This window comes from Carcharhinus amblyrhynchos, chromosome 9 (genome assembly GCF_965287045.1).
Source record: "Carcharhinus amblyrhynchos chromosome 9, sCarAmb.v2.hapA, whole genome shotgun sequence".
NCBI classification, from domain to species: domain Eukaryota; kingdom Metazoa; phylum Chordata; class Chondrichthyes; order Carcharhiniformes; family Carcharhinidae; genus Carcharhinus; species Carcharhinus amblyrhynchos.
In genome coordinates this window covers 97,419,004-97,445,013 of record NC_137332.1, presented here as the reverse complement: position 1 = coordinate 97,445,013, position 26,010 = coordinate 97,419,004, and the positions used below count along the sequence as shown (strand labels likewise).

The 26,010-nt window shown below is 42.8% G+C and overlaps 1 protein-coding gene across 1 annotated transcript; it reads left to right on the top strand.

Moving 5' to 3' along the window:
- The first annotated feature begins 8,053 nt into the window (after positions 1–8,053).
- Positions 8,054–18,685, top strand: LOC145348639 (putative G-protein coupled receptor 139). The gene is made up of 2 exons (XM_080196804.1): positions 8,054–8,123; positions 17,769–18,685. Exons 1-2 carry the CDS (start codon positions 8,054–8,056, stop codon positions 18,683–18,685), a joined length of 987 nt encoding a protein of 328 aa, XP_080052930.1.
- Positions 18,686–26,010: the final 7,325 nt, after the last annotated feature.

The window sequence follows — 26,010 nt, the reverse complement described above, 5'->3', positions numbered from 1 at the left end:
CAGAGTGTGTATCCACTTGGTGTCATCCACCATCTTGCCAAAAGTACATTAACTTCCCTCTTCCAAGTTATTACTATATATTGTAAATAACAGTGGTCCCAGCACTGATCCCTGCGAGAACCCACTACTTCCAGGCTCCCATTCTGAAAATACCTCTTATACTCTAAATTCCTATACTTTATCAGTTGGGCAATGCTCTAATATATGACCCCAAATACCAAGTTTTTTTTTCAAAAGACTTAGCAATCTGTTTTTGGGAAAACCAGTTGGGATGCCATTTATGGATCGATGAAGGCAGGACAGGAACTCAAGTGGTATATGATTCGAATCATGAGTTTTGCACAATTATTTTCCTTGTTTAACCAATTTGCATGTGTTTGTCAGTGCACTTTATAACCATTCCTTCAACTTCTCTCAGATGTTTTCTGAGTTTTAACAACAATGCAGACGTTTGCGGAGTAGTTCAAGACAAGAGGCAAATAATTAGTTTGCTCTGCGATCGACCATCTGAAACATTTTTTTAATCATTTGTGATTCTGGTTAATGACGCAACAAAAATCACACACATCATCTATCATAGCGCTTTGAAGTTTGCAGATGCAATGAAGACTATGCAGGACTGTAGGTTTGCTTCTCTTGTTCGTGTCTAAGTCATTTTCTTTTTCCTCATTCTTGCTTCCAGAGAATCGCGAAGACTCTACTTGCTTCCAAATTGTACCTTATATTCAGAATATTGAATGACATTTCCAAAACTATGTGGAGAAATGGCGTGAAATAGCACGCATGTAGGGGAATATTGTCCATGCTGCCACTGCATAATAATGTATTATTTTGTTAATGATCTAGAATACTTTGTTTCATGGGCGTGTTTGGGGTGCCAGGGAGGGGTTGTACCTTTGGTCGGGGAACATATTGCGTCCTTTCAGGGCGGTTTGTCCATCCTTTTTCCCCACCTGACACTCAGCTCTCACCCGTGGCTCACCATAGCTGTTTGCATGAGACAGTGGCCACACCCCGGGCAACAGCCTCGACAGCTAAACCAGATGAGACAGGGAGATGTCTATCCCAGTATTTGAAGACAGAGTCCAGCGGATTGAGCGGACAAGACCAATGGAAGTTCCAACGGTCAAGGAGGCGGTCTCTTCAAGTGTCGTGGAATGCGAAGAGCAGGAAAGACACAGAAGACGTCCTGGTCATCCTGGTCACCTAGTCCCACCTCCAGCCATCTTGACTCCTGTCTTGCCACGGGTTCTAAATGGAAACTGGGAAGAGAGAGTGAGGCTGACGCTGTGCAACTCTCCCTCACTTTAATCCAAATCAAGCGCTAGTTTTGACACTATCATCATCATCCTGTTCAACCACTGAAGTCCTGTGGCGATGGGCAAAGCAGCAGCTGTGGATACACTGGGAGCTGTAGTCACGTACCTGTATGCAGGCGGCTCAGATCTAATGGTTGTTTTCTCCTGCTGACCGAAGCAGCATTGGAATTCGGCGTCTACCTGGGTGACTGAGCAGTCCTCTTCAGGAACACAATGGTCACCTCCGTAGAATGAGGAAGGGGCTAGAAAAAGTGCCCTAAACATTGCCTACATCACTACACTCTGGCCAGTTTACTGCAGCTGGCGGGGATCTCATCTTGCAGACAAACAAAATAAAACACAAGGTGACACCGCTCACTATTGGCACTTGGAGCGTGCTCACACTTTTGGACAACACTACAGCAGACAGACCAGAGATAAGAACAGCCTTAGTTGCCAGAGAGCTTGCAAGATACAACATTGACATTGCAGCTCTGAGCGAAACTCGGCTTGCAAACGTAGTTCAGTTGACTGAAACTGGAGGTGGATACACTTTTTTTTTCTGGAATGGTCCTGGCAGTGATGAGCATCGTGATGCTGGAGTTGGATTCACCATCAGGAGTTACCTTGTTCGGAAACTTGATAGTCTAGCCAAGGGCGTGAACGACCAGCTTATGACATTACAGCTTCCGCTACAAAACAGAAGTCAAGCCACCCTGATCAACGCCTATGCCCCCACAATGAACAACGAGTTCTGAGAAGAACTAGACACCATACTATCAGCAGTGAGCAGTACCAGCAAGCTGATCTTGCTTGGTGATTTCAATGCAAGAGTAGGGTGTGACTCTGCAATCTGGCAGGGAGTCATTGCGAGGCATGGAGTGGGCAAGTGTAACAGCAATGGCCTACTCATAATGAAGACTTGTGCAGCACATAACCTCCTCTTCACTGACACAACCTTCCGTCTGCCTACTCAAAACAAGACCTCCTGGATGCACCACCGCTCTAAGCATTGGCATCTTATCGGCTATGTCATTGTCAGGAGAAAAGAAAGGCAGGATGTCAGAGTAACCAAGGCCATGTGTGGAGCTGACTGCTGGACAGATCACAGGTCATTGTCTCCAAAATGACAGTCTGCATCAGACCCAAGAGGAGGCCACAAGGAAGCAAGGATATGAAAAGAATCAATGTGACTAAGCTAAAGAACCCCAAAATACTTCAGCACTGGCTGAGGACTTAGAAATCAAGCTTGCTGGCCTACACCTCGCAGGCAGCGCTGAGGGTGACTGCAAACTCTTCAGAGATGCCATCTGTACATCTGCACTGAAGACACTCGGGCCCTCCACCCGCAAGCAGCATGATTGGTTTGATGAAAATGATGAGGAGATACAGGCTCTACTTGTTGAAAAGCACCGTCTTCATCGGACCTGTCAGAATGACCCATCTTCAGCTGCCAAGAAAAATGCTTCCACCAGTGCTCACAGGACAGTCCAAAATAAACTGCGTAAAATGCAGGATGCCTGGCTGAGCACTAAGGCAGATTAAATGCAGGGATACGCTGACAGAAACGTCTTGAAACTGTTCTACAAAGCCCTCAACACTCTCTAGGGACATAAGTCTCTCGGGAGTTCCCCCCTCCTGAGTACAGATGGTACAACTCTCATTACAGAGAAGGCTCAGATCCTGCAGAGATGGGCTGAACACTTTGAAGCTGTTGTCAACTGACCGTCATCTATTAACGATGAGGCAATGGACAGGATTCCCCAGGTTGATATCAACAGCGCCATGGATGAGCCACTGACAGTAGCCGAAGTCACGAAAGCTGTCAGCCAACTATCCAGTGACTTGAGGCTGCTTCCAGCAACAATGCCCTGTAAGGCATCATTCAGCATGGCAGTAAACATTATGCTGAACAGTGTGAGTACAGCACAAAGATCTTTAAAGCTGCTGGTCCTGCACTTATCGAGAAGCTCACCGAGTTGTTCCAGTCCTTTTGGAAGCAAGGATCCATTCCTCAGGAACTTAAGGATGCTTCCATCATGCAACTCTACAAGAGGAAGGGCAATCAGCAAGTATGTGACAACTATTGAGGAATCTCTCTTCTTTCCATCACAGGAAAAACCCTTGCCAGAGTCGTGCTAAATTGTCTGGTCACTCATCTGGAGCTGTGCCTGCTTCCAGAGTCACAGTGTGGCTTCTGTAAAGGTCGTAGCACTACTGACATGATTTTTGCTGCACACCAACTTCAGGAGAAGTGTCAGGAGCAGAATTACGAGCTCTACACAACCTTTGTTGACCTCACAAAAGCCTTCAACACGGTAAGCCGACAAGGCCTGTGGAGGATCATGTCAAAGTTTGGCTGCCCCCCAAATTCATTCAGATGGTACGCCAGTTCCATGATGGAATGATTGCTAGAGTTCTGGATGGCGGAGAATCCTCTGAGGCATTCCCAGTCACCAATGGCATCAAACAGGACTGTGTGCTCGCACCCACACTGTTCAGCATGATTTTACTGCTATGCTGAGTATGCCTTCCAGGACAGTGTTGCTGGAATCAGCCTCAAGTACAGAGTGGATGGGAATCTCTTCAACCTGAGGAAACTTCAAACTATTACCAAAGTAAAAGAGACTGTTCTGAGAGATTTCTTCTTTGCTGATGACTGCGCCCTGTATGCTGGCTCAGAGCCAGAGATGCAAGCCAGTATGGACACATTTTCCATGGCTTGTGACAACTTTGGACTCACCATCAACATTAAAAAGACCAAAGTCATGCACCAGCCTGTTCCTCATGCACCGTACACAATGCCCATAATCACAATCAAAGGGCAGAAACTACAGGCAGTGGACCAGTCCACTTATCTTGGCAGCACCCTCTCCCAAACTGTGACTATTGATACAGAAGTTAACTGCAGAATAGCAAAGGCAAGTCCTGCTTTCGGTAGACTGTGCTCCACTGTATGGGAACATTGAGGAATCAGCCCAGCAACAAAACTGAAGGTCTACAGCACCGTGGTGCTCGCTACCATCCTGAATGCCTGTGAAATGTGGACTATGTATGGAAGGCATGCAAAACAGCTCAGCCATTTCCACATGACTTGTCTTTGCAGAATATCACACATCCGTTGGCAAGAAAAATTCAAGACACTGAAGTTCTCTCTGGAGCAAGTCTGCCATCAGCCCACACACTGCTGATGAGTGTGCAGACCTGGTGGGTAGGTCATATCATCGTATGTCAGACGAGCGCGTACCCAAGCAGCTCCTTTTTGGGGAACTCTTCTGGAAGACGCTCGCACGGAGGGCAGAATAAACGATCCAAAGACACACTCGAGGCCTCGCTGAAGTCGCTTGACATTGACACAACCACCTGGGAAATGCTGGCACAAAACAGCCTTACCTGGCATTGCCTTTTCCACAAACGCTGTCAAGATCACGAAGCAAGGTGTATTGCTGAAGCACAACTTAAGCGCGAGCTGCGCAAGTCCAGAACCACCAGCGCAACAACTACAGTGTCTACATAAGTCTGTCCAATATGTGCCAGGACATTCCATGCCTGAATTGGCGTGATCAGTCATCTTCGGACACACAGCACCCAGCCTCAAAATGATGATGGCGTCGAGGTCCTCATCGATGGCGATGGACGAACAACAAGAATACTTCGTTAATTGCAACGTAGACCTCCGCTGCAAAACAGAAAGCAGAGCAGCCGGCACAAATATTACAGATCACACTTTGGCCATACAATATCCAGTCCTTAGTTACTGTCTATACATAGCCAGGGAAGGATAAAAACGACAATCATCAATCTGGCATAATGCTATGTCAGCAATGATCAGTCGCTGCTCTGACTATCAGATTGCGAATGATCTACCTGGAAAGATGGCACTTTAGGAAGGGCAGATACGCAATTTTCAACACTTCGCGATAAAAGGGAGGGAAATGGAAACCGAAAACCGTCCCCTAACCTCGGACAAACAATGCCAGCAAACGATTCAGCAGCTCACAGGAAACCACGTGTTTATATATTCTCTACAGACGAATTGATACTTTTATCGCGAGATTCTAGATCTGAAAATTTTTCTGTTTTGCAATTGTACCATTATTTCGCACTGGTAAGTGTATAAGAATGGATTAAATATTAATAATCGGCAACAAGTAATTGGAAGATACCGTAAGGAATGTACGCACCGACATCCACACCCGCCAGCCCTGATTCGAAGACTGAAAACATCTCTGAGAACTTTTTGTCTGCCAAAGCGGGAGGCTTCGATGTCGTCATGCATAACGATAAAAAAAGTCACAGGCAGGAAGAAGATGGGATAGGAGCCACGGAAGGTGGTAAGAATGCGAGTTTGAAAGACAACAATATCCGGATTACTCTTAGTGCTCCTTTGTGGGAATAGAAATAAAATCGTATTGTCGTAAAATGCTCGGCAAAAGAAACCACATAAAGAGGGAAGACTTCAGGCTCCTTGGATTTTTTGACCTGTCCTGTGGCAGAAAGGAGATGTTCAAAGTAGACGAATTATACATAAATAGAGTAGGGACTAATGTGGCTGCAGGTGTCTATCACGTGTGGATTCAGAATAACGCAGCTGTTAACCTGGACAGTGGAATCTAGCATACCAGAGACAGAGTTAGAAATCATGAACACTCTAAAGTACAGAGGGAGACTATTAAGTCCATCAAATCCGTAATGATTCCCTTACATGGTGGCTTACGCAAACCCTGTTTCTCGCTGTATCCCTGTAACCCGCATGTTCACCAGGGATAATCCATCCCACCTATCCACCTTGGGACACGAAGGGGCAGTTTATCATGGACAATCCACAAAATGGTGCAGAAGTGGGTAGGATAATTGGAAAGCCAAAGAAAATGAAGCTAGGTTTAAATTCGTGTGATCACTTTAACCCACACGGCTTCTATGTGCTAACCATGACCGGGAGAGTCAGTGCAATAATTTAAATATCTCAGTTTATGGAGCCTAACATTAGTAGAATTGTGATTAAAGGGGTCCATCATTCAAGATTAATAATGACATCACTTCACAGTTCAGAAGGGGATTTGACATGAAAATTGGACCCTGGCACAGTGAGACAGTACTGCTAACCATTGTGCCATCTATTGCAGGGATAAAAAAAATTCTGAGAACTTTATCCCCGGATCCACCCTCCTCTCTCTCTCTGTCTGCCTGTCCTCTTTAGCATGGATCTGGAGTGCCTCTTTCTCATCAGTCTGAAAGAGGCGGCCATGATTAGGGGAATCAATCATTTATCTGTCTCTAAACCTGTTTTGGTTGATGTAAAGCTGGCGACATCACTGCTTTCATTTTGAGAAACAATGCGTCAATCTTCTACACATGTCACACTGAACATACTATTAGCAGAATAATCATCCTGACGCAATAATGAGAAAGGGGAGAGTTTGGGCTCGAGCAAGAGTTTATAGTGCAGAGAAAAGGACCGACTGCTTCGTTCGATTAAATTGCAGCTCTGATGTAGTCCAATAGAAACGGGGCAATGGATGGTCCAGAAAGATTGTGAACATTTGGAGATGGCAGCATTCACTAAGTGAGAACAGCAATGCGCTGCCGACGGATACAGGAGAGGGAGGAGCAAAACATGAAATGCACTGAGTCCCGAACAATGATCCTGATGTGGAAGATTGTTCCGTATTCCTTAATTGTAATTGGGTGGCTAAAAATGGAACATGGCGAGTTTTATCACGCCAGGCCGGTATTATATGTAGGGGTGATTTTCTGTTGATTTGGAGGAGACAATTCAGGTAGGGAGGCCTGAGCCAGTGATAATGTATGAAGGCAAGGATAAGAACTCTAAATTTAAACCATGGTGCGTTTACAGCTATCGTAAATCGATCAGTGGGAGTGGGATTTACTGTGATCTGAAAACTGATGGCTGAACATTAAAGCAGTTGACATTGACGAAAAATTGAGGTTGGGTGGATGTCTGCATTTATTGGCTGCCGCCAGCTCCAAATTCCCACCATCAATCTGGAATATCTATTTTTCTGATGCTATCGGACGGCATATGAGATGCAGTTTCCTCCAATTAAGAAGTCTCTCCATTTTTTCTCGCGTTCATCCAGGAAGGAAGTGGACTATTGACGTCAGGAGATGACAAAGTTCAAAGGTTAATGAGGTCAATAACGAACTTAGAATAGGCGGGTCAACATGAGCATTGATGTAGCGAAGGGGAAAATGTCAATTTGGGACGTTCATTGTCGGTGCCATGCCATCACTCATAAATCTATTAGGTGTCATGCCGTCTTAATGGTCTCCATGTTGAGACACATGCTTAATTTTAAATGGGAGGCGGCAAAACCGAAATCATACAGGTCTAAATTTCTCTTGAATTCGGTTAACAATGGAGATGAATGTGTGATTTAATTAGCAGAACTGAGGGTGTTATACATTTCAACAATTCGCCAAACAATGTGAATAATGCGGTTCAATCTTGTGGGATCTGTTCTGCTGAATGCAACTCTCAGTTGGACTCCCAAGGGGCACCTAACGATTTTGAAATATCCCAGTATTTTTCCACCCATTACTTATATCTAAGTCAAAGCTGCTGACGTAATGTGTTTACTTATGTGACTGTACATAATAGAACGACTAAGTGTATAACGGTATCAGTAGAGACAATCGCATTTATGTATCGGGACGAAATAGATCGCATCACTTCAGATTTCCTGCCAGAGCTCTAGTCAAAGTCAAATAAAAGTCACAGCTTCTCACAAAAAATGGGATATCCAGTAATATATCTGATAGAAGATATTTACTCTATTTTTCTAGCAGCCGTTGGAATTTCTGGTAAGTCACTAAGTTTTATGTTAACTATTCCCTTGTAATTAGTGCTATGTCCCTCTGCATGTTTTATCCTTCATCTCTATCCACTGGGTTATTGAATTTACTTATTACGTCGCCATTTGCTATTGTAGACGATATATTATTTCCGAATTGGATATTGTTGATCCATTCCTAGTGTTGTTACTCCATTATGCTACGTTCTGTGTGTTCTGTACTTAAGTAGTTGGGCTATGGGCAAACATAACATCATCAGGAGAGACTACGAGGTCCGTATTACGCTGGACTATTACTTTTGAGTGTTTTTAAAAAAATAATAATGAGATTGCTCACGCCATCAGTCTTGGACAGAGGCCGTGCAGTGACCTTTCTCATTAGCCTTACTTCAGTTAGGTTCGGAAGTCACTGTATAACAAAAATAAATCTCACAACACCAGGTTAAAGTCCAAACAGTTTTATTTGTAGCAAAAGCCGCAAGCTTTCGGGACAGCCTGTCCATTCGTCAGGTGGCTGGGAGTTCTGATCATAAAAAGGACACAAAGATACAAACTCAATTTACATGCATAATGATTGGAATGTGATCTTTACGGCTAATTAATTCTTAAAGGTACAGACAATGTGAGTGGAGAGAGCTTTAAGCACAGGTTAAAGAGATGTGTATTGTTTCCAGACAGGAAAGTTAGTGAGATTTTGCAAGTCCAGACAATTTGCGGGGGTTACTGATAGTATGACACGAACACATGAACAGCAATGGGGACCAAATTCGTACCTCAATATGCCAACATCTTCATGCACAGGTTTGAACAAGACTGCTTCACCACACAGGACGTTCAACGGATGCTATACACTAGCTACATCGACGGCATTTCTTTTTTTTGGATCATGGCAAACAGTCACTGAAACAACTATATGAGGACATCAAGTTACATCCCACCATCAGAATCACCATGGACTCTACGTAATTAGTTACATTCTTGGACACACGCACCTCCATTAAGAAAGGTCACCTCAGCACCTCACTGTACCGCAAGCCCATAGATAACCTCACAATGCTCCACTTCTCCAGCTCCCACCCCAAACACCTTAAACAAGCCGCGCCCTACGGACAATCCCTCCGTAAACACAGGATCTGCTCAGATGAGGAGGATCGCAACTGACACCTCCAAACGCTGAAAGATGCCCCCATAAGAACAGGATATGGTGCTCGACGCGTCGATCGACAGTTCCGACACGCCACAGCCAAAAACTGCACCGACCTCTTCAGAAGACAAACACGGGACACGATGGACAGAGGACCCTTCAACGTCCAGTACTTCCCCGGAGCGGAGAGGCTAAGACATCTTCTCCGGAGTCTTCAACATTTCATTGATGAAGGCGAATATCTTGCCAAGGCCATCCTCACACCCCCACATCTTGCCTTCAAACAACCGGACGACATCAAACAGATCATTGTTCGCAGCAAACTACCCAGCCTTCAGGAGAACAGTGACCATGACATTACACAACCCTGCCACAACAACATCTGTAAGACGTGCCGGATCATTGACGCGGATGCCATCATCTCAGGTGAGAACACCATCCAACCAGATACACGTTACATACTCTTGCAACTCGGCCAACATTGTCTACCTGATAGGCTGCAGGAAAGGATGTCCCGATGCATCGTACATTGGGAGACCATGCAGACGTTACGACAACTGATTAATGAACGACGCTCGACAATCACCAGGCAAGATTGTTCTCTTCCTGTTGGTGAACACTTTAGCGGTCATGGGCATTCGGCCTCTGATCTTTGGGTAAGCATTCTCCAAGGTGGCCTTCACGACACATGACAGCACAGAGTCGCTGAGCAGAAACAGATAGCCAACTTCTGCACACATGAGGACGGCCTCAACCAGGATCTTGGGTTCACGTCACACTATCTGTAACTCCGACAACATGCCTGGACTTGCAAAATCTCACTAACTTTCCTGTCTGGAAACAATACACATTTCTTTAGCCTGTGCTTAAAGCTCTCTCCAGTCACATTGTCTGTACCTTTAAGAATTGATTAGCTGTAAAGCCTCACATTCCAATCATTATGCATGTAAATTGAGTTTGTGTCTTTGTGTATTCTTTATGATCAGAACTCCCAGCCACCTGACGAAGGGACAGGCTGTCCAGAAAGCTTGCATCTTTTGCTACAAATAAACCTGTTTGGACTTTAAACTGGTGTTGTGGGATTTCTTTCTGTTTTATCCCAGTCCAACGCCGGCATCTTCACATCAAGGATTGGTTATCACTGTTAGGAAAAAAAAAATCCTTGTCTGTGTTTCCGAAGCCACTTCAGCTGCTTGACTACCAAATTGAATTTGTTGCTGACTCCACATTCCCTTCTCTATCTCACTGCATATAATTTTAAAAAAACTAATTTATGGAGTCTGAGAGGCCCATCCGCCCATTCTGTCGTTGGAAAACTGGTGGAAGTGGTTATGAACAGCACTATCTATGTCGCACAGTCAAATTAAACTGTGCAGTGATGCTCAGTTTGGGTTCTGCCAGGATCACTTAGCCTGGTCCAACCAATTTGCTGGCTTGGCTTTGACCTGCCAATTTATAACCCAAAATCTGCACGTTGTTCATCTCTTGATGCGTTTGAACGTGGACTTCTTGTGTATCAGAGGACCTCTGAATTGTTATAAACATGCTGCAAACATCAGCGAATATCCTCTTAAGGTGGAAGGAAAGTCAATGATGAAACAATTGAAGATAGCTAGGCTCAGAGCACTTCCCTCAGGGATTTCTGCTGTGACACCCTGGAGCTGAGGGCAACAACTACCGCAACAATATTCCTTTATGCCAGGTACGATTCAATTAGTGAAGGATTTTCTCCTTGATTCTTATTGCCTACATTTTTTTGCAGGCCTCATTGATGCTGCAAGGGTTCAATTGCATTCTTGCTGTCAAGGACATTAATTCTCTCTTCACCTTTGGAGTTCGAAAGAATAAGGGGGAATCTCATAGAAACATTAAAATTCTAACAGAATCAAACATAGTCGGTGCAGGAAGTATGTTCCTGATGCGGGTGTGTCCAGAATCTGGGGACTGAGCCTCAGGATATGGGGTAATCTTTTCAGGACAGAGGTGAGGAGAATTTGTTTTTCACCTAGGAAGCAATCAGCTATAGAAGTCATTGCAACAGAAATTATTTGAGGCCAGAGCATTTTATGTTTTCAAGAAGGAGTTAGATATAGGTCGGGGGCTGATGGGATAAAAGAATATCAATCCGGAATTTTACTCCAGCGTCAGACAATTCGTGGCCTACAAACGGCAAGCTGATCCTCCTCGACACTACAAGGCGAGACTTAAATGGATATTAATCTGTGGGAAATGCAATAGGCAGAGAAGGACTAGGGGAATCCAACACCAACATGAGTTTGCTCCTGAGAAAATGCTCAGAACAGAGCTTTGCCATAATCAATATCGTGTCCTGTCAGAGGACAATCCGAAGCATCATGATAAAATCTCCGCTCCAAGCAACGACAATCGTTTGGTTACGTCATTATTCGAGCGAGGGATCACAGGAAGTTAGGTGTTATCCGCACCATAACAAGAGAAAACGAGTGCTGGACAAAGCATTGTCTAATTTGCTCCGTGTCCAACATAAATGTAGCCGCAAAACGGAGGCAGTAACAGGAGCAAAACCGCAGGGATTCAATGCTGAAGCACTCAAAAAACCCTGAAACGATACTGCATTCAGCCATAGTGTCGCTGCCAATCTGACAGCTCCAGTGGACACAGAGACACAGTATTTGAAGCTCCTGGTCTGCCCTTGAGGCTTCCAAAATCAGCACCTGAGAAGAGACCCTTGGTTACTGGACCTGGATATACCAAACGATAAACAGAAAATTCTGGAAAATCTCAGCAGGTCTGACAGAGAAAGAGTGCAGTCAGCGTTTCGATTCCGGATTTCCTTCCGTCGAGTTGGAGAACAGTCGTCCTGACACAAAACATTGGCTAAAGTCTCGCTTGCACATGCTGTCAGGCCTGCTGCGATTTTCCAGCATTATCAGTTTTTCTTTCATATTGCAGCGTCAGTAGTATTTTGCTTTTATCACGATACAACAAGGAAGGATCGCTGACTATGAGTGTGAGATCAACTAGATGCAAGTATAAGGTCCTTCTGAACCTGGAAAAGCATCGATATTTGAAGTTAAGAAATCAGCTCTACAAATGGCTGAAAGGCTGAAGTCCAGCAAAAAAAAAGTGTAAAGAATAGGCATCCAACACATAGCTAACAACTAGGGTTATTTAGCGACGTCAAGTCCACTTATGGCCGAAGCACCTGAGGACTCACAGAAAGATACCTGTCAAGAACAAAGCACAAGTCAGCGCCGGGTGGAGGCAACACATGGACAACGTCCTGAATAATAACTCTGTCTTCAATGTGAGTGCACTCGATTCGAATCCACAGCATACTATTCGCCATCATTCCAGCACAACCCAACCTCACCCGAGGTGGAAAAAAGCATCCAAGAACTTTAAAACAACAAGAGGTCTTGTTGGAACCCTCAACGAACAACAGAAACATGGCGACGAACACTACTGACACGAATACATGCCCTCATTTCACTTGGCTGGAAGGAAGATAACATGCTACAAGACGTGATGGATGCCTTAATATTGCGCATCTCCGATAAAAGGTCCGACTGCAGTAGCTACAGTCGATTTGTCTGCTGAAGGGACGACCATGGCAGGAATGATCCTTAATTATTGACTTCAGGTGACTAAAGGTCTCCTCACAGATCACAATGCGGATTCCAGCCAGTAATGGATAGGGTGCAGCATCTATGAGGGAAATGCAGTGAAGAGACTTTGGGACATGGTCTTCTTTGATCTCACTGTCAAAAGCACTGTCAATTATGAAAGATTATGAAGCACCCGCTCTGTTTTGGGTGCTTCCAAAGTATTGTTCACAACCTCCACCTGTTCCAAGATGACGTGAAAATCCACGATCCCGATCAACGGATCCAACATAGAACCACTTTTATTCGTTGGACATGGCGTTGCTGGTTGGCCAACATCGATTGCCCACCCATCGTTGTGTTTGAAAATGTGTGGAGCTGCCTTCTTGCAGCGTTGATGCACGTGCTGTGGGTTAACCCACAATGTTTTTAGAGAGGGAATACCAGAAATTTGACCCAGCCACTGTGGAAGAATGCTATCATGTTTCTGATCAGGATGGTGAATGACTTGGAGGAAAAGTTCTAGTTTTTTTTGTCCCATGCATCTGCTGCCCTTGTCCTTCTAGATGGAAAGAGTGCGTCTTTTAGATGGTAAACGCTGCTGCAACGGAGCAGCGATGCTGCAAGGAATGGGTATTTGTAGATGTTGTGGAAATCAAGTGGACTGCTTTGGCCTGGATTGTGTCAAGAGTTTTGTTGGAGCTGCACCCATCCTGGCAATTTGACAAGGGGGTATTCCATCACACACCTGACACGTGCCTTTTAGATTGTGGATAGCCTTTGGCATATAAGGAGGTGAGATACTCATCTCAGTATTCTTAGCCTCTGGCCTTCTTTTCTAGCCACTATGTTTATGTGACGAGTCCAGTAGTTCTTTTCTTGAATGTAAACCCCAAGGATGATGACAGTGGGGGTTCACTGACTGTAGCTCCACTGAATGTCAAGAGGCGGTGTTTAGATTGCCTCTTATCGGCCCTAGCCTGATTATTTTCCAAATCTTATTTCATTTGAACATTGATTGCTTCAGTACCTGAGGAATCACGACTAGTGCCATCATCAATGAACATCTCAACTTCTAACCTTATGATGATGAAAATTTGATTGATAAATTAGCTGAAGATGGTTAGGCTTTGGAGACTACACCTGAGGGGATCCTGCAAAGATGTCCTGGAGTTTTGATGACTGCTGTCCCCACAACCACAATCTTCTTTTTTTAATGCCAGATATGAATCCAACTAAAGATGTTTTAACCCATTGATTCCAGCTTTTTCCGGCTCCTTGATATCACAGAAGGTCGAATGCAGTCTTGGTATCAAGGGTCGTGACTCTTACAACACCTCTGCAACTCAACTCTATGTTGGAACCACAAATGTAATAAAGTCGGGAGCTGTGTGAACTTGGTAAAACACAAACTGGGGATCATTGACCGTGTTAATGCTGAACAGGTGCTGCCTGGTAACACTGTTGATGATGACTGCTTCCATAACTTTACTGATGATCGAGAGCAGACTGATGGGGTGGTAATTCGCTGGGCTGCATTAGTTCTGATTTTATAATGTATAGGGCATACCTGCACACATTTTCGTATAATCAGCTAGATGCCAGTGCTGTTAGTGTGCTCGAGGAGCTTGACTAGGGCAGCAGGCAGTTCTGTAACATGTCCTCCGCACTATTTTTGGCATGCATCAGGACCCGTTGAGTTTACAGTATCTCGTGCCCCCAACTTTTTCTTGGTATCACGTGGAGTGAATCAAATTGTCTGGAGACTAGCAATTGTGTTTCTGGGTATCAGTGAGCGAGGCTGAGATTGGTGATCCCCTTCTGGGTGCGAATACAGTGAATGTGTCAGCCGTATTTTGTACTGATGCGTTCTTCACCGAAGATAGGGATGTTTGTGGCCCTCCCTCCTCCAGTGAACTGTTTAATTCTGCATCATCACTAATGGCTGGTTGTGGCAGGACTGCAGACCTTGGCTCTGGTCCAGTGGTAGTGATATCACTTCGGTCTGAGTGCCTCTTTATCTTTAAGCTGTTGGGATGCCAGCAGTGCTGTTTTAAAGCTTTAATAGATTAATATCTTTTTTTTTAAACATGCGTGGTGCTACACCTGGCATGCGTTGCTGCACCCTCCATTGAAACGCGGTTGAAGCTCTGGCATGATGGTAATGGTTGAAGGGAGGTTAAGCCGAGCCACGGTGTTGCATATTGCGCTGGAATAAGTTCTGCTGCTATCGATAGATAACAGTACCTCGTGGATGCCCGATCTTGGGTTGTTAGATTTGTTCACGTTTTTTCCCCCATTTAAAACGGCGAAACTGCCGCAAAACACTAGTTGTTATTTCTTTGTGAAGGCGAGGCTTCATCTTTACAAGGCCTGTGCGGTGGTCACTCTTACCAATACTTTCATTGGCAGATGCATCTGCAGCCGCCAGATTGGTGAGTATGATGTCAAGTATATTTTTTCCCTCTTGTTAGTTTTCTCACCACCTGCCGCAGTCCGAGTTAATTCGTTACATTCTTGAAGACACGACTAGTTTTGCTACTGAGCTGCGTTGCTGTTGAACATTGAAATCCCCAACCAGAGCATATTTTGCGCCAAGGCTACCTTCAGATTTTTCCTCCATGTGTTGTTCAACCAGCGGGAGGAAGAGCGGGTGAGAGAGAGAAAGAAGTCATTCCGTGTCTCAGCAAGGAAATCAAGGATAGCATAAAGACGAAAACGAAGGCATAAGGTATTGCAAAGGCCAGTGGCTGAGTAGATGATTGTGAGACTTTTAGGGACCCAGAAAAGTAGTAAAGAAGGACAAAGCAAGTCAGGAAAGAAAGTTAGAGTAAAATAAAAGCAAACGGACAATATCAGGAAACATATATAGTTAAAGTAAAGATGAGTCCAATTGCAGATGAGGCAGGGGTGTTTATAGTGGGGAATGCGGAAGTGGCTGAGACATTGAATGAATATTTTTCATCAGCTTACACTGTGGAGCGCACGAGTATCATCCCAACAGTAACAGAACATGTAAAGGTTATAGAAAGGGAGGAACTTGGAAGTTCCATCGTCTATCGAAAAAAAAACTGCGCAATCTATTGAGATTGAAGGCAAGGAAGCCCCCAGGATCTGGTGGCCTACATTTTGGGGCTTTGCAGGAAATTGTATCAGAGATAGTGTATCCATTGCTTACAATATTACAAAATTCAGTGGATGTGGAAATGGTTCCAGTAGATATAAAAACGATACTAATGTAATGTTTTCATGCAAAAGGGGAGGGAAGGAAAATGTCACAATCTATAGGCGAATTTGTTTAACATATGTTGTCGTGAAATATCAGAATCCAACATAAAGGAAGACACTTTAGAATGCCAAAATTCAATCCAAAGGAGTCAGAATGTTTTCATGAAGTGTAAATCATGTTTGATTGTTTTGCTTCAATTCTTCGAAGATCTAACAAGCAAGATGGATAATGGTAATCCTGTAGACATAGATATCAGCTTTTCCAGAGACACTCCATAAGGTGTCACAAAAATGGTTAATACACACAATTTGTTCGCTTGTGTTTAGGGGTCATGAGGATTATTGATATAACCATTATTGAAGTTTGGCTAACTACCAGAAAGCAGAGATTCAGAATAATGAGCCTTGATCGAGTTAATAAGATGTGGCTCGTGAAGTGCCACTGGGTCAGATCATCGGGCCGCATCCAATTAAAACCTACATGAGTGATTTGGATGGAGGAATAGTAAGCACCACAGCCAAAATTGCAGGTGACCGTTAAGTAGTTGGGATACTAAGTTGTGGTAATGAAAGAAGAATTTTGCAAATGGATATGGATATGTTTAGTAAATGGAATAAGATTTGGCTGATGGTGTGTGAGGTTACCCATTTAGTATGCACATTTCAAAGGAAATTTCTGATCTAACTGGGGAGATACTTCCTAGTGCTTTGTTGCAGAGGGATCTGGGTATCTTTGTGCATGGCTCGCAGAAAGTTAATGGGCAGATCAGCAGGTAATAAAGAAAGCAAATCGAATTTACACATTTATTCCTAAAGTAATAGAACATAAGTGCAATGAAGGATTTTTTCCAATTGTACTAAGAATTAGTGAGACAACGTGTAGAATTTTGGTTCGCTTACTTGAGTAGGGATATCGTTGCACTGGACGGACTTTAGAGCAGGTTCACTAGATTGCTTCCAAAGACGATGGATTCGACTTACTAAGAATGGTTGGAAGGTTTGGCCTATACTCCATGGAATTGAGAAGACTGAATGGAGTTCTAATTGAAGCGGCCAGATTGATAAGGGGGATTGACAATGTATACGTGGAGGGGATGATTCTTCTTGCAGAGCAACCTAGAGTATAAGGTCATTAGTTTAGGAAAAAGGAATAGCAGATTTAAAATCGCAATGAGGAGAAATTACTTGTTCCAAAGGGTCGTAAGTGTAGGGAATTCACTACACCAATGTGTGATGGATGCTGGGACTTTGAATACATTTAAGGAGGAGGTAGACAGATTCTTGATGAGTCTCGACATGAAGGGTTATGGCGAATACGCAGGTAAGTGGAATGAAGGCCGAGTTAACAACAACCATTATCCTATTAATTAGTGGCACAGGCTTGAGGGACTGAATTGCATAATCCTGCACGTAGTTCATATGATTCTTAATTTGGATAAATATTTCATAAAACCTCTTCTCCATTCCTGATGGAACGTTGCCAGCTACTTACTTATTAATGCTTTCAGTTTATGATTGATAATTGCTTTGAAGACATTTCCAAAGCAGGAAGTGCTTCTAAGTCAATTCATATATTGAGTTCAATTCAAACTGATGATGCTGCAAATAATTTGGAAGTCTCATTCGACACCCTGATAAGATAATGTTTGGCTCTAAATGTGCTGGTTTCGTTTTCTGATTTTTCTTCTCTTCCTTCCAGTTAATCTGATCACCATTGTGATCCTGTCCCGAGAGCTATGTGGTCTCTCCAAATGCATCAATCGCTACCTGGTTGGAATGGCAGTGGCAGATCTCCTGGTCATTATTACTGATCCTATATTGACACATATACGTAGGGTGTTTCTCCAAGATACATTCCTGCACATTACTCCCGTCTGTTGTCTCACAACATTTCTGAGATTCGCAACAACCGTGATTTCTGTTTGGTTCACAGTTGCGTTCACGTTCGATCGATTCATTGCCATTTGTTGTAAGAAGCTGAAAGCAAAATATTGCACCGAACAAACAGCGACAGTTGTTCTCGCAGCAGTGAGTGTGCTGAGCTGCTTCGAGTGTGTCCCCTGGTATTTTATATATGAATCAAAGCAAATAATTGATAATGTCCCTTGGTCTTGTGTCCTTATACAAAGCTTCTTTACTTCCTCCGCCTGGACTGTGTTTGAACTGTTCCACCGCATTTTAACACCTTTGCTTCCATTTTTCCTCATTTTACTATTCAATGCTTTGACTGCCAGAAGTATTTTAGCTGCCAGTAAAGTACGCAGAATCCTGACAAGCGGCGTGAATGGTGAAAATCGCAAGGATCCAGAGATCGAGAACCGTAAGAAATCCATTGGTCTGCTCTTCAGCATCTCCGGCAGTTTCATATTGTTATGGTTAACGCAGGTTGCATATAACATTTACCGACGCATAGCAGATGTTCGCTACTACTATTCCACCAGTGACCCACGATTGATCACAGAACGCACCGCAGCTATGCTACAGCTGCTCAGTTCCTGCACAAACACATGCATTTACGCTGTGAGCCAGAAGAAGTTTAGAGAGGAGTTCAAGAACACCGTGAAATATCCGCTTAATCTATTTATTATATTAGTTAAATCAAAGAAACAGCATTGAATCTTTGCAGAAATTGAACTGAATCCCTTTACCTATCTCATTTGGGATCCTCCCTATGATATATTTACTGTATGTTATATTAGCACAAAAGAAGTCTGACATAATCTTAAGTCTGTTTCTGATAAAACAGTGTACTAAGACATGTTGAGCCGGGTGTTGCACTAACGCTTGAAATGTTTTTTGTTTAAATGTGGCGACACCAGAATTCAATTGGAATCTCCAGACAGATACAGAGTAGTCGACACATATGACAACCTGTGTCGTTAATGTGGAAGTGACCAGCATGGGGAAAGGTCAATTCATTGGTGAGTAAGAAAGAGCGAAACGCAGAGAGAGACAGAGAGAATAAAACAGAGAAGCACGATAGAGTGATAGCACGGCTGAAGCACTTAGAGCACGAGAAAAATCATACATCAATCCCCTTGTTTTTTTGCCTCGATCAATCTCCACAAATATCTGCCTTTTTGTGTTTATTGATTTATTTTCATATTTCTATATCCTGTCCCATTTCTTTCGACCTGCCTCCATTGTTAGACTCACGGCAAATGTCTCGCTATTGATCCACTTTGTCTCTCAGTTTATCCCTCATTTCTCACAAATCAATTGTCATCGACTTCAGAAAGCGTAGCAGAGAACTTGCCCCTGTCTACATCAACGGAAACGAAGTAGAAATGTTCGAAATCTTCAGGTTTTTTTTTTAAGTGTCTAGATCACCAACAGCCTTGCCTAGTCCACCCATGCGGAAATTGCAGTTAAGAAAGCCAACCAACGCTTCTACTTTCTCAGAAGTCTGATGAAATTTGGCATGTCAGCTACGATTCTCACCAACTTTTACAGATGCACATAGAAAACATTCTTTCTGGCTGTATCACGGCTTGGTATGGTTCTTGCAAGAAACTAAAATAAAACATTGTGAATGTAGCCCAATCCATCACACAAGCTATCCTCCCATCCATTGATTCCGTTCACACTTCATGCTGCCTCGGCAAAGTAGCCGATATAATTAATGATCCCACGCATACAGAAATAGTCTCTTTCACTTAGTTTCGTCAGGCAAAAATACAAAAAGTCTGAGGTGACAAAGCAACGGACCCAAGGACAGTTTCTGCCATCAGACTTCTGAATGGACCTATCTCGCATTAAGCTGATCTTTCTCTAGACCCCAGCTATGACTGTAGCGCTACATTCTGCACGCTCTCGTTTCCTTCTCTATGGATGATATGCTTTGTCTGTATCACACAGAAGTAATAATGCCTTTCACTATACGCTAATAGGTGTAACAATAATAAATTAAACTAAATCAAATCAAAATGAAATCAACAGGCCTCTTGGTATTTTATTTCTCTGTCTCTCATTTTCTTAATTTCCCTACGCACACAAGTCTCCCGCTCTCCTTACATGTCCCTTCATCTCTATTTTTTGTGGTCGCAATCTTTTATCTGACGGCCTCTCTCTTCATTCAAACGTTCTTCCTTCTATCTCCCCAAGTAATGATTCTGTTGCTCCGTCTCCATTTCTACCTCTCCTTTAAACATGCCATTCTTATTGCTGCATCTGTCCTTCTCCGCTCATTCTTCACCTTTCTCGACATGACGTTCCTTTTTTATCTCTGAAATTAAGTTAGTGTGTAACCCACACGCTCCCCTAATTGTTCTTCCTGAGCCTCCCTCTCATTAATATCGTAGTTGCCTTCATTCTTGACAAAATATTGTTTTTCTCACTGTGACTATTGTTCATCTCCTTTTACTTTTCTTGGATGACAGTGGATGCATTCTGTTGCAGAGCAATAGAGAGTGAGTTGCAGAAGGACCTGAATATCTAAAATAGAGTGAAGGAGAAACTGGATAAGGAACATATGAAAATAATAATTAGGAGCAGGAGTAGACCACTGAGATTCTCGAGGCTGCTTGGCCAGGTTACTGGCTGTCCACAAGAATGTGATAGATTCAAAATTCACGACAGATTGACTAATATAGCAATAATGTATTAAATAATGAACAATGAGCAGAAGCTAGCGAGAAGATGGTGAATTTTTCTCAGCATATTAAAAGGAAGAGTGAAGTAAAATTAAACACTGGACACCAAGAGAATAAAGTATTTATTGCGACCAAACTAATAGCAGAGGAGATAAATACATATCTTGTCTCGGTCTTCAGTGTAGGGAACAGTACAAATATCATAGTAATATTCAAACAATCACAGGGATGAATGTTTGGAGTACAGATTTTCAATATATCTAACAATGATTTGGATAAAGGACGAAGTGTATTGTTGCCAAATTGCGTGTGATATACTGGTGGGAGAGAATACACGTTATATAGAGGATATAAATAGGTTAAATTGAATTATTGACAGGTTCAATGTGTGGTCAGAAATTTGATAAATTGCATTCATTATAGGTAAATGTTGGATTCTTCATTTTGGAAAATAAAATAAAAAGGCGAACTTTTTTTTGAATGGAGAGAGACTGCAGAAATCTGTGGCTCAAAGGGAATTGGGGGGTTCCTTGTTCATGACACCGAAAATCTAGCATACAGATACAAAATCTGATAGGGCAGGCAAATGGAATTCTTGGTTTTATTTCAAGAGGGCTGGAGTGGAAATGGAAAGAGTTATTGCTGCCAAGTTGCCAGGTTATAGTGAAGTTACCTTTAGAATCTTGTGTGCAGTTGCTTATTTTTTTAGAGAAAGATATATTCTGATTGGTGACAGTGCAGTTGAAGTATTATAGATGATGTCACGTATAGAGGGAATGCCATATCAGGTTATGTCTATAGTCCTTGAAGGTTAGAAGATTGAGAGGTGATATGGCTGAAAAAAGTGAGATTCTTATGGACTAGGTAGCCCAAATGTTGGGACAATATTTAAGAACATAAGAAATAGGAGCAGGAGTAGGCCATCTGGCCCTTCGAGCCTGCCCCGCCATTCAATAAGATCATGGCTGATCTGTCGTGGCTCAGTTCCACTTTCCCGCCCTCTCCCCATAACCCTTAATCCCCTCTCTTATCAAAAACCCATCAACCCGCTTCTTAAAAATATTTAGCGAGGCAGCCTCCACCACTTCAACGGGCAGAGAATTCCAGAGATTCACCACCCTTTGAGTGAAGAAGTTCCTCCTCAACTCCGTTCTAAACCGCCCCCCCCTTTATCTTGAGGCTGTGCCCCCTAGTCCTACTGTCTTTTTTGAGCGGGAAGAGTCTCTCCACCTCTATCCTATCCATCCCATTCATCATCTTATACGTCTCAATGAGATCTCCCCTCATTCTTCTAAACTCTAACGAGTACAAGCCTAGTTTATTCAGCCTCTCCTCATAGCTCAACCCCCTCAACTCCGGTATCAGCCTAGTAAACCTCCTCTGCACTCCCTCCAAGGCCAAAATATTTCGACTGATGGGACAGTGCAGAACGACGGCATTGACGCAAGATAAGTGTGTGCTCAGCGAAGATGGGTTTGAGGAAAAATATCCCCCTGTGGTGATCCTTTGGAATTTCTTTTTAACCCCAGAATGCTTCGAAGGCCGGGTGCTTCATACTTTAAGGCTGAGATCTATAGGTTTTAAACTAACAGCGGAATTAATGCTTAGGGAAAGAAGACAGGAAAAAGGATTTAGTTTTCGATCAACCTGTATTTTGTTAAATAGCCTGGTAGGTTCGAACGAATTATTCATATTCCTAGTTGTTAGCAGGAGACAATCTCAGAGAAATCACTCAATGCTTAGGCTCTTCGCATCAAAGAGTTTGTTTTCTCCGGCAAGGAGATAGCTTCTGCCTCGTGCCTCTCTCCGATGAACAACGGAAAAACATCAATTCTCATACATTTTTTCACCGCCCATCACGGCTGGATCTTATCCAATAATATTAATTGCAGATTACATACATTAGCCACATATCCAATGAAAAAGGCATTATGTAAGTTGGGCCTGCACATATTCAGCTCGTGATCTTATGGACACGATTCTCGTGGCACCTTATTAATGTTATCTTCTTTTATCTCATCTTGAGTCATTGAACTTACAATCCTGTGTACCTGAGAGACTGCTCCAGCCTAGCTACCCATGAACGAATTTACTCCCTTAAACAGCAAGCTTATGATTAAACGTGTTTTCGTGTATCCAAAAACAGATAAGAGAAGTAGCTGTCCCTGTTGTTGTACACACGGTTATGATTTTCCAACCTAATTGTTGTCTGGAATGTGGCTAACTCAACTAGTCTTCATTTTGCGTATATTAATATTATGTGCTTCTATTTAGCATGGTGGAGCTTACATGCGTGCCTTCTGTCATCGTATGACAATAAGTTCATACATATTTATGATATACTACTTATCCCTAACGATATAAATTGCTATACGAATATGAATTGTTACACAGGCACCTAAACCAATGATATTATTTCCTCTGATCCTATTCTCTAAATCTCCCTTCAACACCAGTTCACATGGTCTCGTCGACCTTTGTGCTGTAATGTATCCGTTGGAATCATCAGTCCCTCCTAATATTTATGACATATACATGGATTGATATTGTAGACCGACATCAGCGAGGTGATCGGGGCACAAAGAGTGAGAATTCAACGAGAATCACAGTCTATAAAGAGCGGAATGTCATGTAGTAGAGCGGTGTGGACAGAAAGAGTGATCAGTGGGTAGGGCAGGAGCCCCTTCAATATATGAACCCCAGGGAGAAAGGTCCTATGGGAATGAAAAGAACGGTCGTTGTGGTAGATGCCTGTGTCTTTCAGGCTCAAATAACGGTGTTTAATATCCAGTTGCCTTCACCTCCTTTGCAGTTGGACAAAAACATTACTCCTTCACAACCCGTAATAGATGATGTGCAACGGCCACCCCACGTTAAATTATTTAACATAAAGTCATCTTCCACATCTTCCGTCATGCAATCTACCAGAACCCATGAACTTCAGAACTAGGAGCTTGAGTAGCCACCGAAGCCCCTCAAGCTTACTCCGACATTGAATACATCATGGCTCAATTTCCTGCTTCCTCCCTGCATGTGGTCTATCCAACTCTATTTGAATTTTATGTATTTGATTAATATCTCGTCTTCTCTTTCTAAACTGCGGTGATCAGAGGACCTGGAAAACAAATCAAACAAGACCAGTATCACACATAAGGGTGAGATTCACTTTGGGAGACTGAGGCGATGATATGATTTACAGCCAAGGATAGCAGCTCGATATTTAAGCCATGCTTCAGTTGAGGCCGATTGCAAGTCAGTAACTGTTAGCGGGATTTGGTGGGGATCTGAAAATTGATGGTAGAGTATTGAACCACTTGGCATTGATGGATAGTTGAGGTTGGCGTCCAGTCAGGAGCGAAGTGGAATGATGAAGTAAGGCAATAACAAAATATAAAATGTATTGTGGTCAACAACCAACGTAAAATAAACGTTTATATCGGCATTAAAATAGCAAAGGCAAAAATGTCAATGTGTCATTTTCTGTGCAGCGGCATACCATTGTTAGCCTGTCGTATTCTATGATATTTTTAACGGTTTCTGATACACTATGTATATTTCTAACTCGGAGAAGATGAACACGAAGCAAAACAGGCTTTTTCTTGTTGAATTCTGCATGCACTGTAGAAGAATTTATAATTTAATCGGTAGAACAATTAGCGAAACAATGCAATTAAAGCAGATTTTTCTTGCAGGAACTCTTCTATTCAATACAACGCTCAGCTGGATTCCCAAAAAAGCATGTAACGAATTTGAAATATCCTTTATTTATTCAACATATTAATTACATAAGAGTCAGAGCTGCCGACACCTTTTTGCAGCAGCGATTCTATTACTTACACTCACATTTGTTCATGTGAGTGTAACTAACAGAATAACAGGTGTATAAAGATGTCAATGGAAATACATCGCTTTATATATCAGGACCAGTGCGTTACATCAACTCAGATTTCTTGCTAGTTTTACTTGCACAGATCAGCAGAAGTCATTGTTTCTCACAAAAATGGAATACACATTAATATTTCTGCTAAAACATATTTAATTTCTTGTTCATGCAGCCGTTGAAGTTTCTGATAAGCCTGTAAAATTGATGTTAACTGTTCCTCTTGGTGCAATTTCTCACTGCATGCCTTATCCTGCCTTCTGCCTCGTCCCTACGAATGAGTTATTGAGTATTCTCATTTCCTGGTCATCTGGTGTTATAGACGATGCATTATACCTGTATTTGCATTATTGACCCAACACTGATATTGTTACTTGATTATGGTCCATGCTGCGTGTTTTGCACTTCGGCAGTTGGGCTAAGGGCACAAAAAGATCATCAGGAGATGGAAAGAATACCAGATTCACAGACTGCACTGTGATGGAATGTTATTTCTTGGGATTCATAATCAGACAACTCGCACAATCAGTCTTGTCCAAAGACTTTGTACCGCTGCCCTTCTCCAAGACATATTTCAGAATATCTCGAATGTCACTTATGGATTGATTAATACTATTATGAAATATTGTTTAACTGCTTGTGAGTCTGATGCAGCGTCAGCTGAATGATTACGAAACTGACTTTTCAGGTGGCTTTTCGACATCCCCTCTTCATTCTATTGCACATCAGCTTTCTTTAACTCATTTACGAAATGTGTTTCGCTATCAAGGCCAGCATTCATAGCCCATGTGTATTTTCACTTGTGAAGCTGGTGGTAAGCTGGATTCTGGGGTGGAGTATCCAGAAACTGGAGCCCAATCTAAGTATACGGGGAAAAACCTTTTGGATATAGATGAGGAATACTTTCTTCACCAATATGTGGAATTTATTGTCACAGAATGCAGTTGAAGCCAAAAAAGTACACCACTGGTAACTGGCCTTCAGTCTGAAAAACTTTCCATCCACTACCACACTATGTCTTCTATTAGGTAGCCAGTTACTTATCCAATCGGCCAAATTTCCGTCTATCCCACACTTACTTAATTTCTTCGTGAGCCCACCATGGGGAACCTTATCAAACACTTACTAAAATCCATGTATACAACATCAACTGCTCTACATTCATCTACACACTTAATTACCTCCTCAGAGAATTCAATCAAATTTGTGAGGCAAGACATACCGTCACAAATCTGTGCTGACTATACAGATTAAGCTGCACCTTTCCAAATGGTCACAAATCCTATCCCTCAGGACCTTCCCATTAACTTACCAATGACCAAAGTAAGACTAACCAGACTATAATTACCAGGGTCATTTCTATTTCCTTTCTTGACAGAGGAACAACATTCACCACTCTCCAGTCCTGTGGCATTATCCGTGTGGACAATGAGGACTCAAAGATCAAAGCCATGGACTCTGCAATCTCA

Coding starts and splice junctions, on each gene's coding strand:
- LOC145348639 (XM_080196804.1), top strand. CDS start 8,054: ATGGGATATCCAGTAATATATCTGATAGAAGATATTTACTCTATTTTT. Junction 8,124..17,768: donor AGCAGCCGTTGGAATTTCTG/GTAAGTCACTAA, acceptor TCTTCCTTCCAG/TTAATCTGATCACCATTGTG.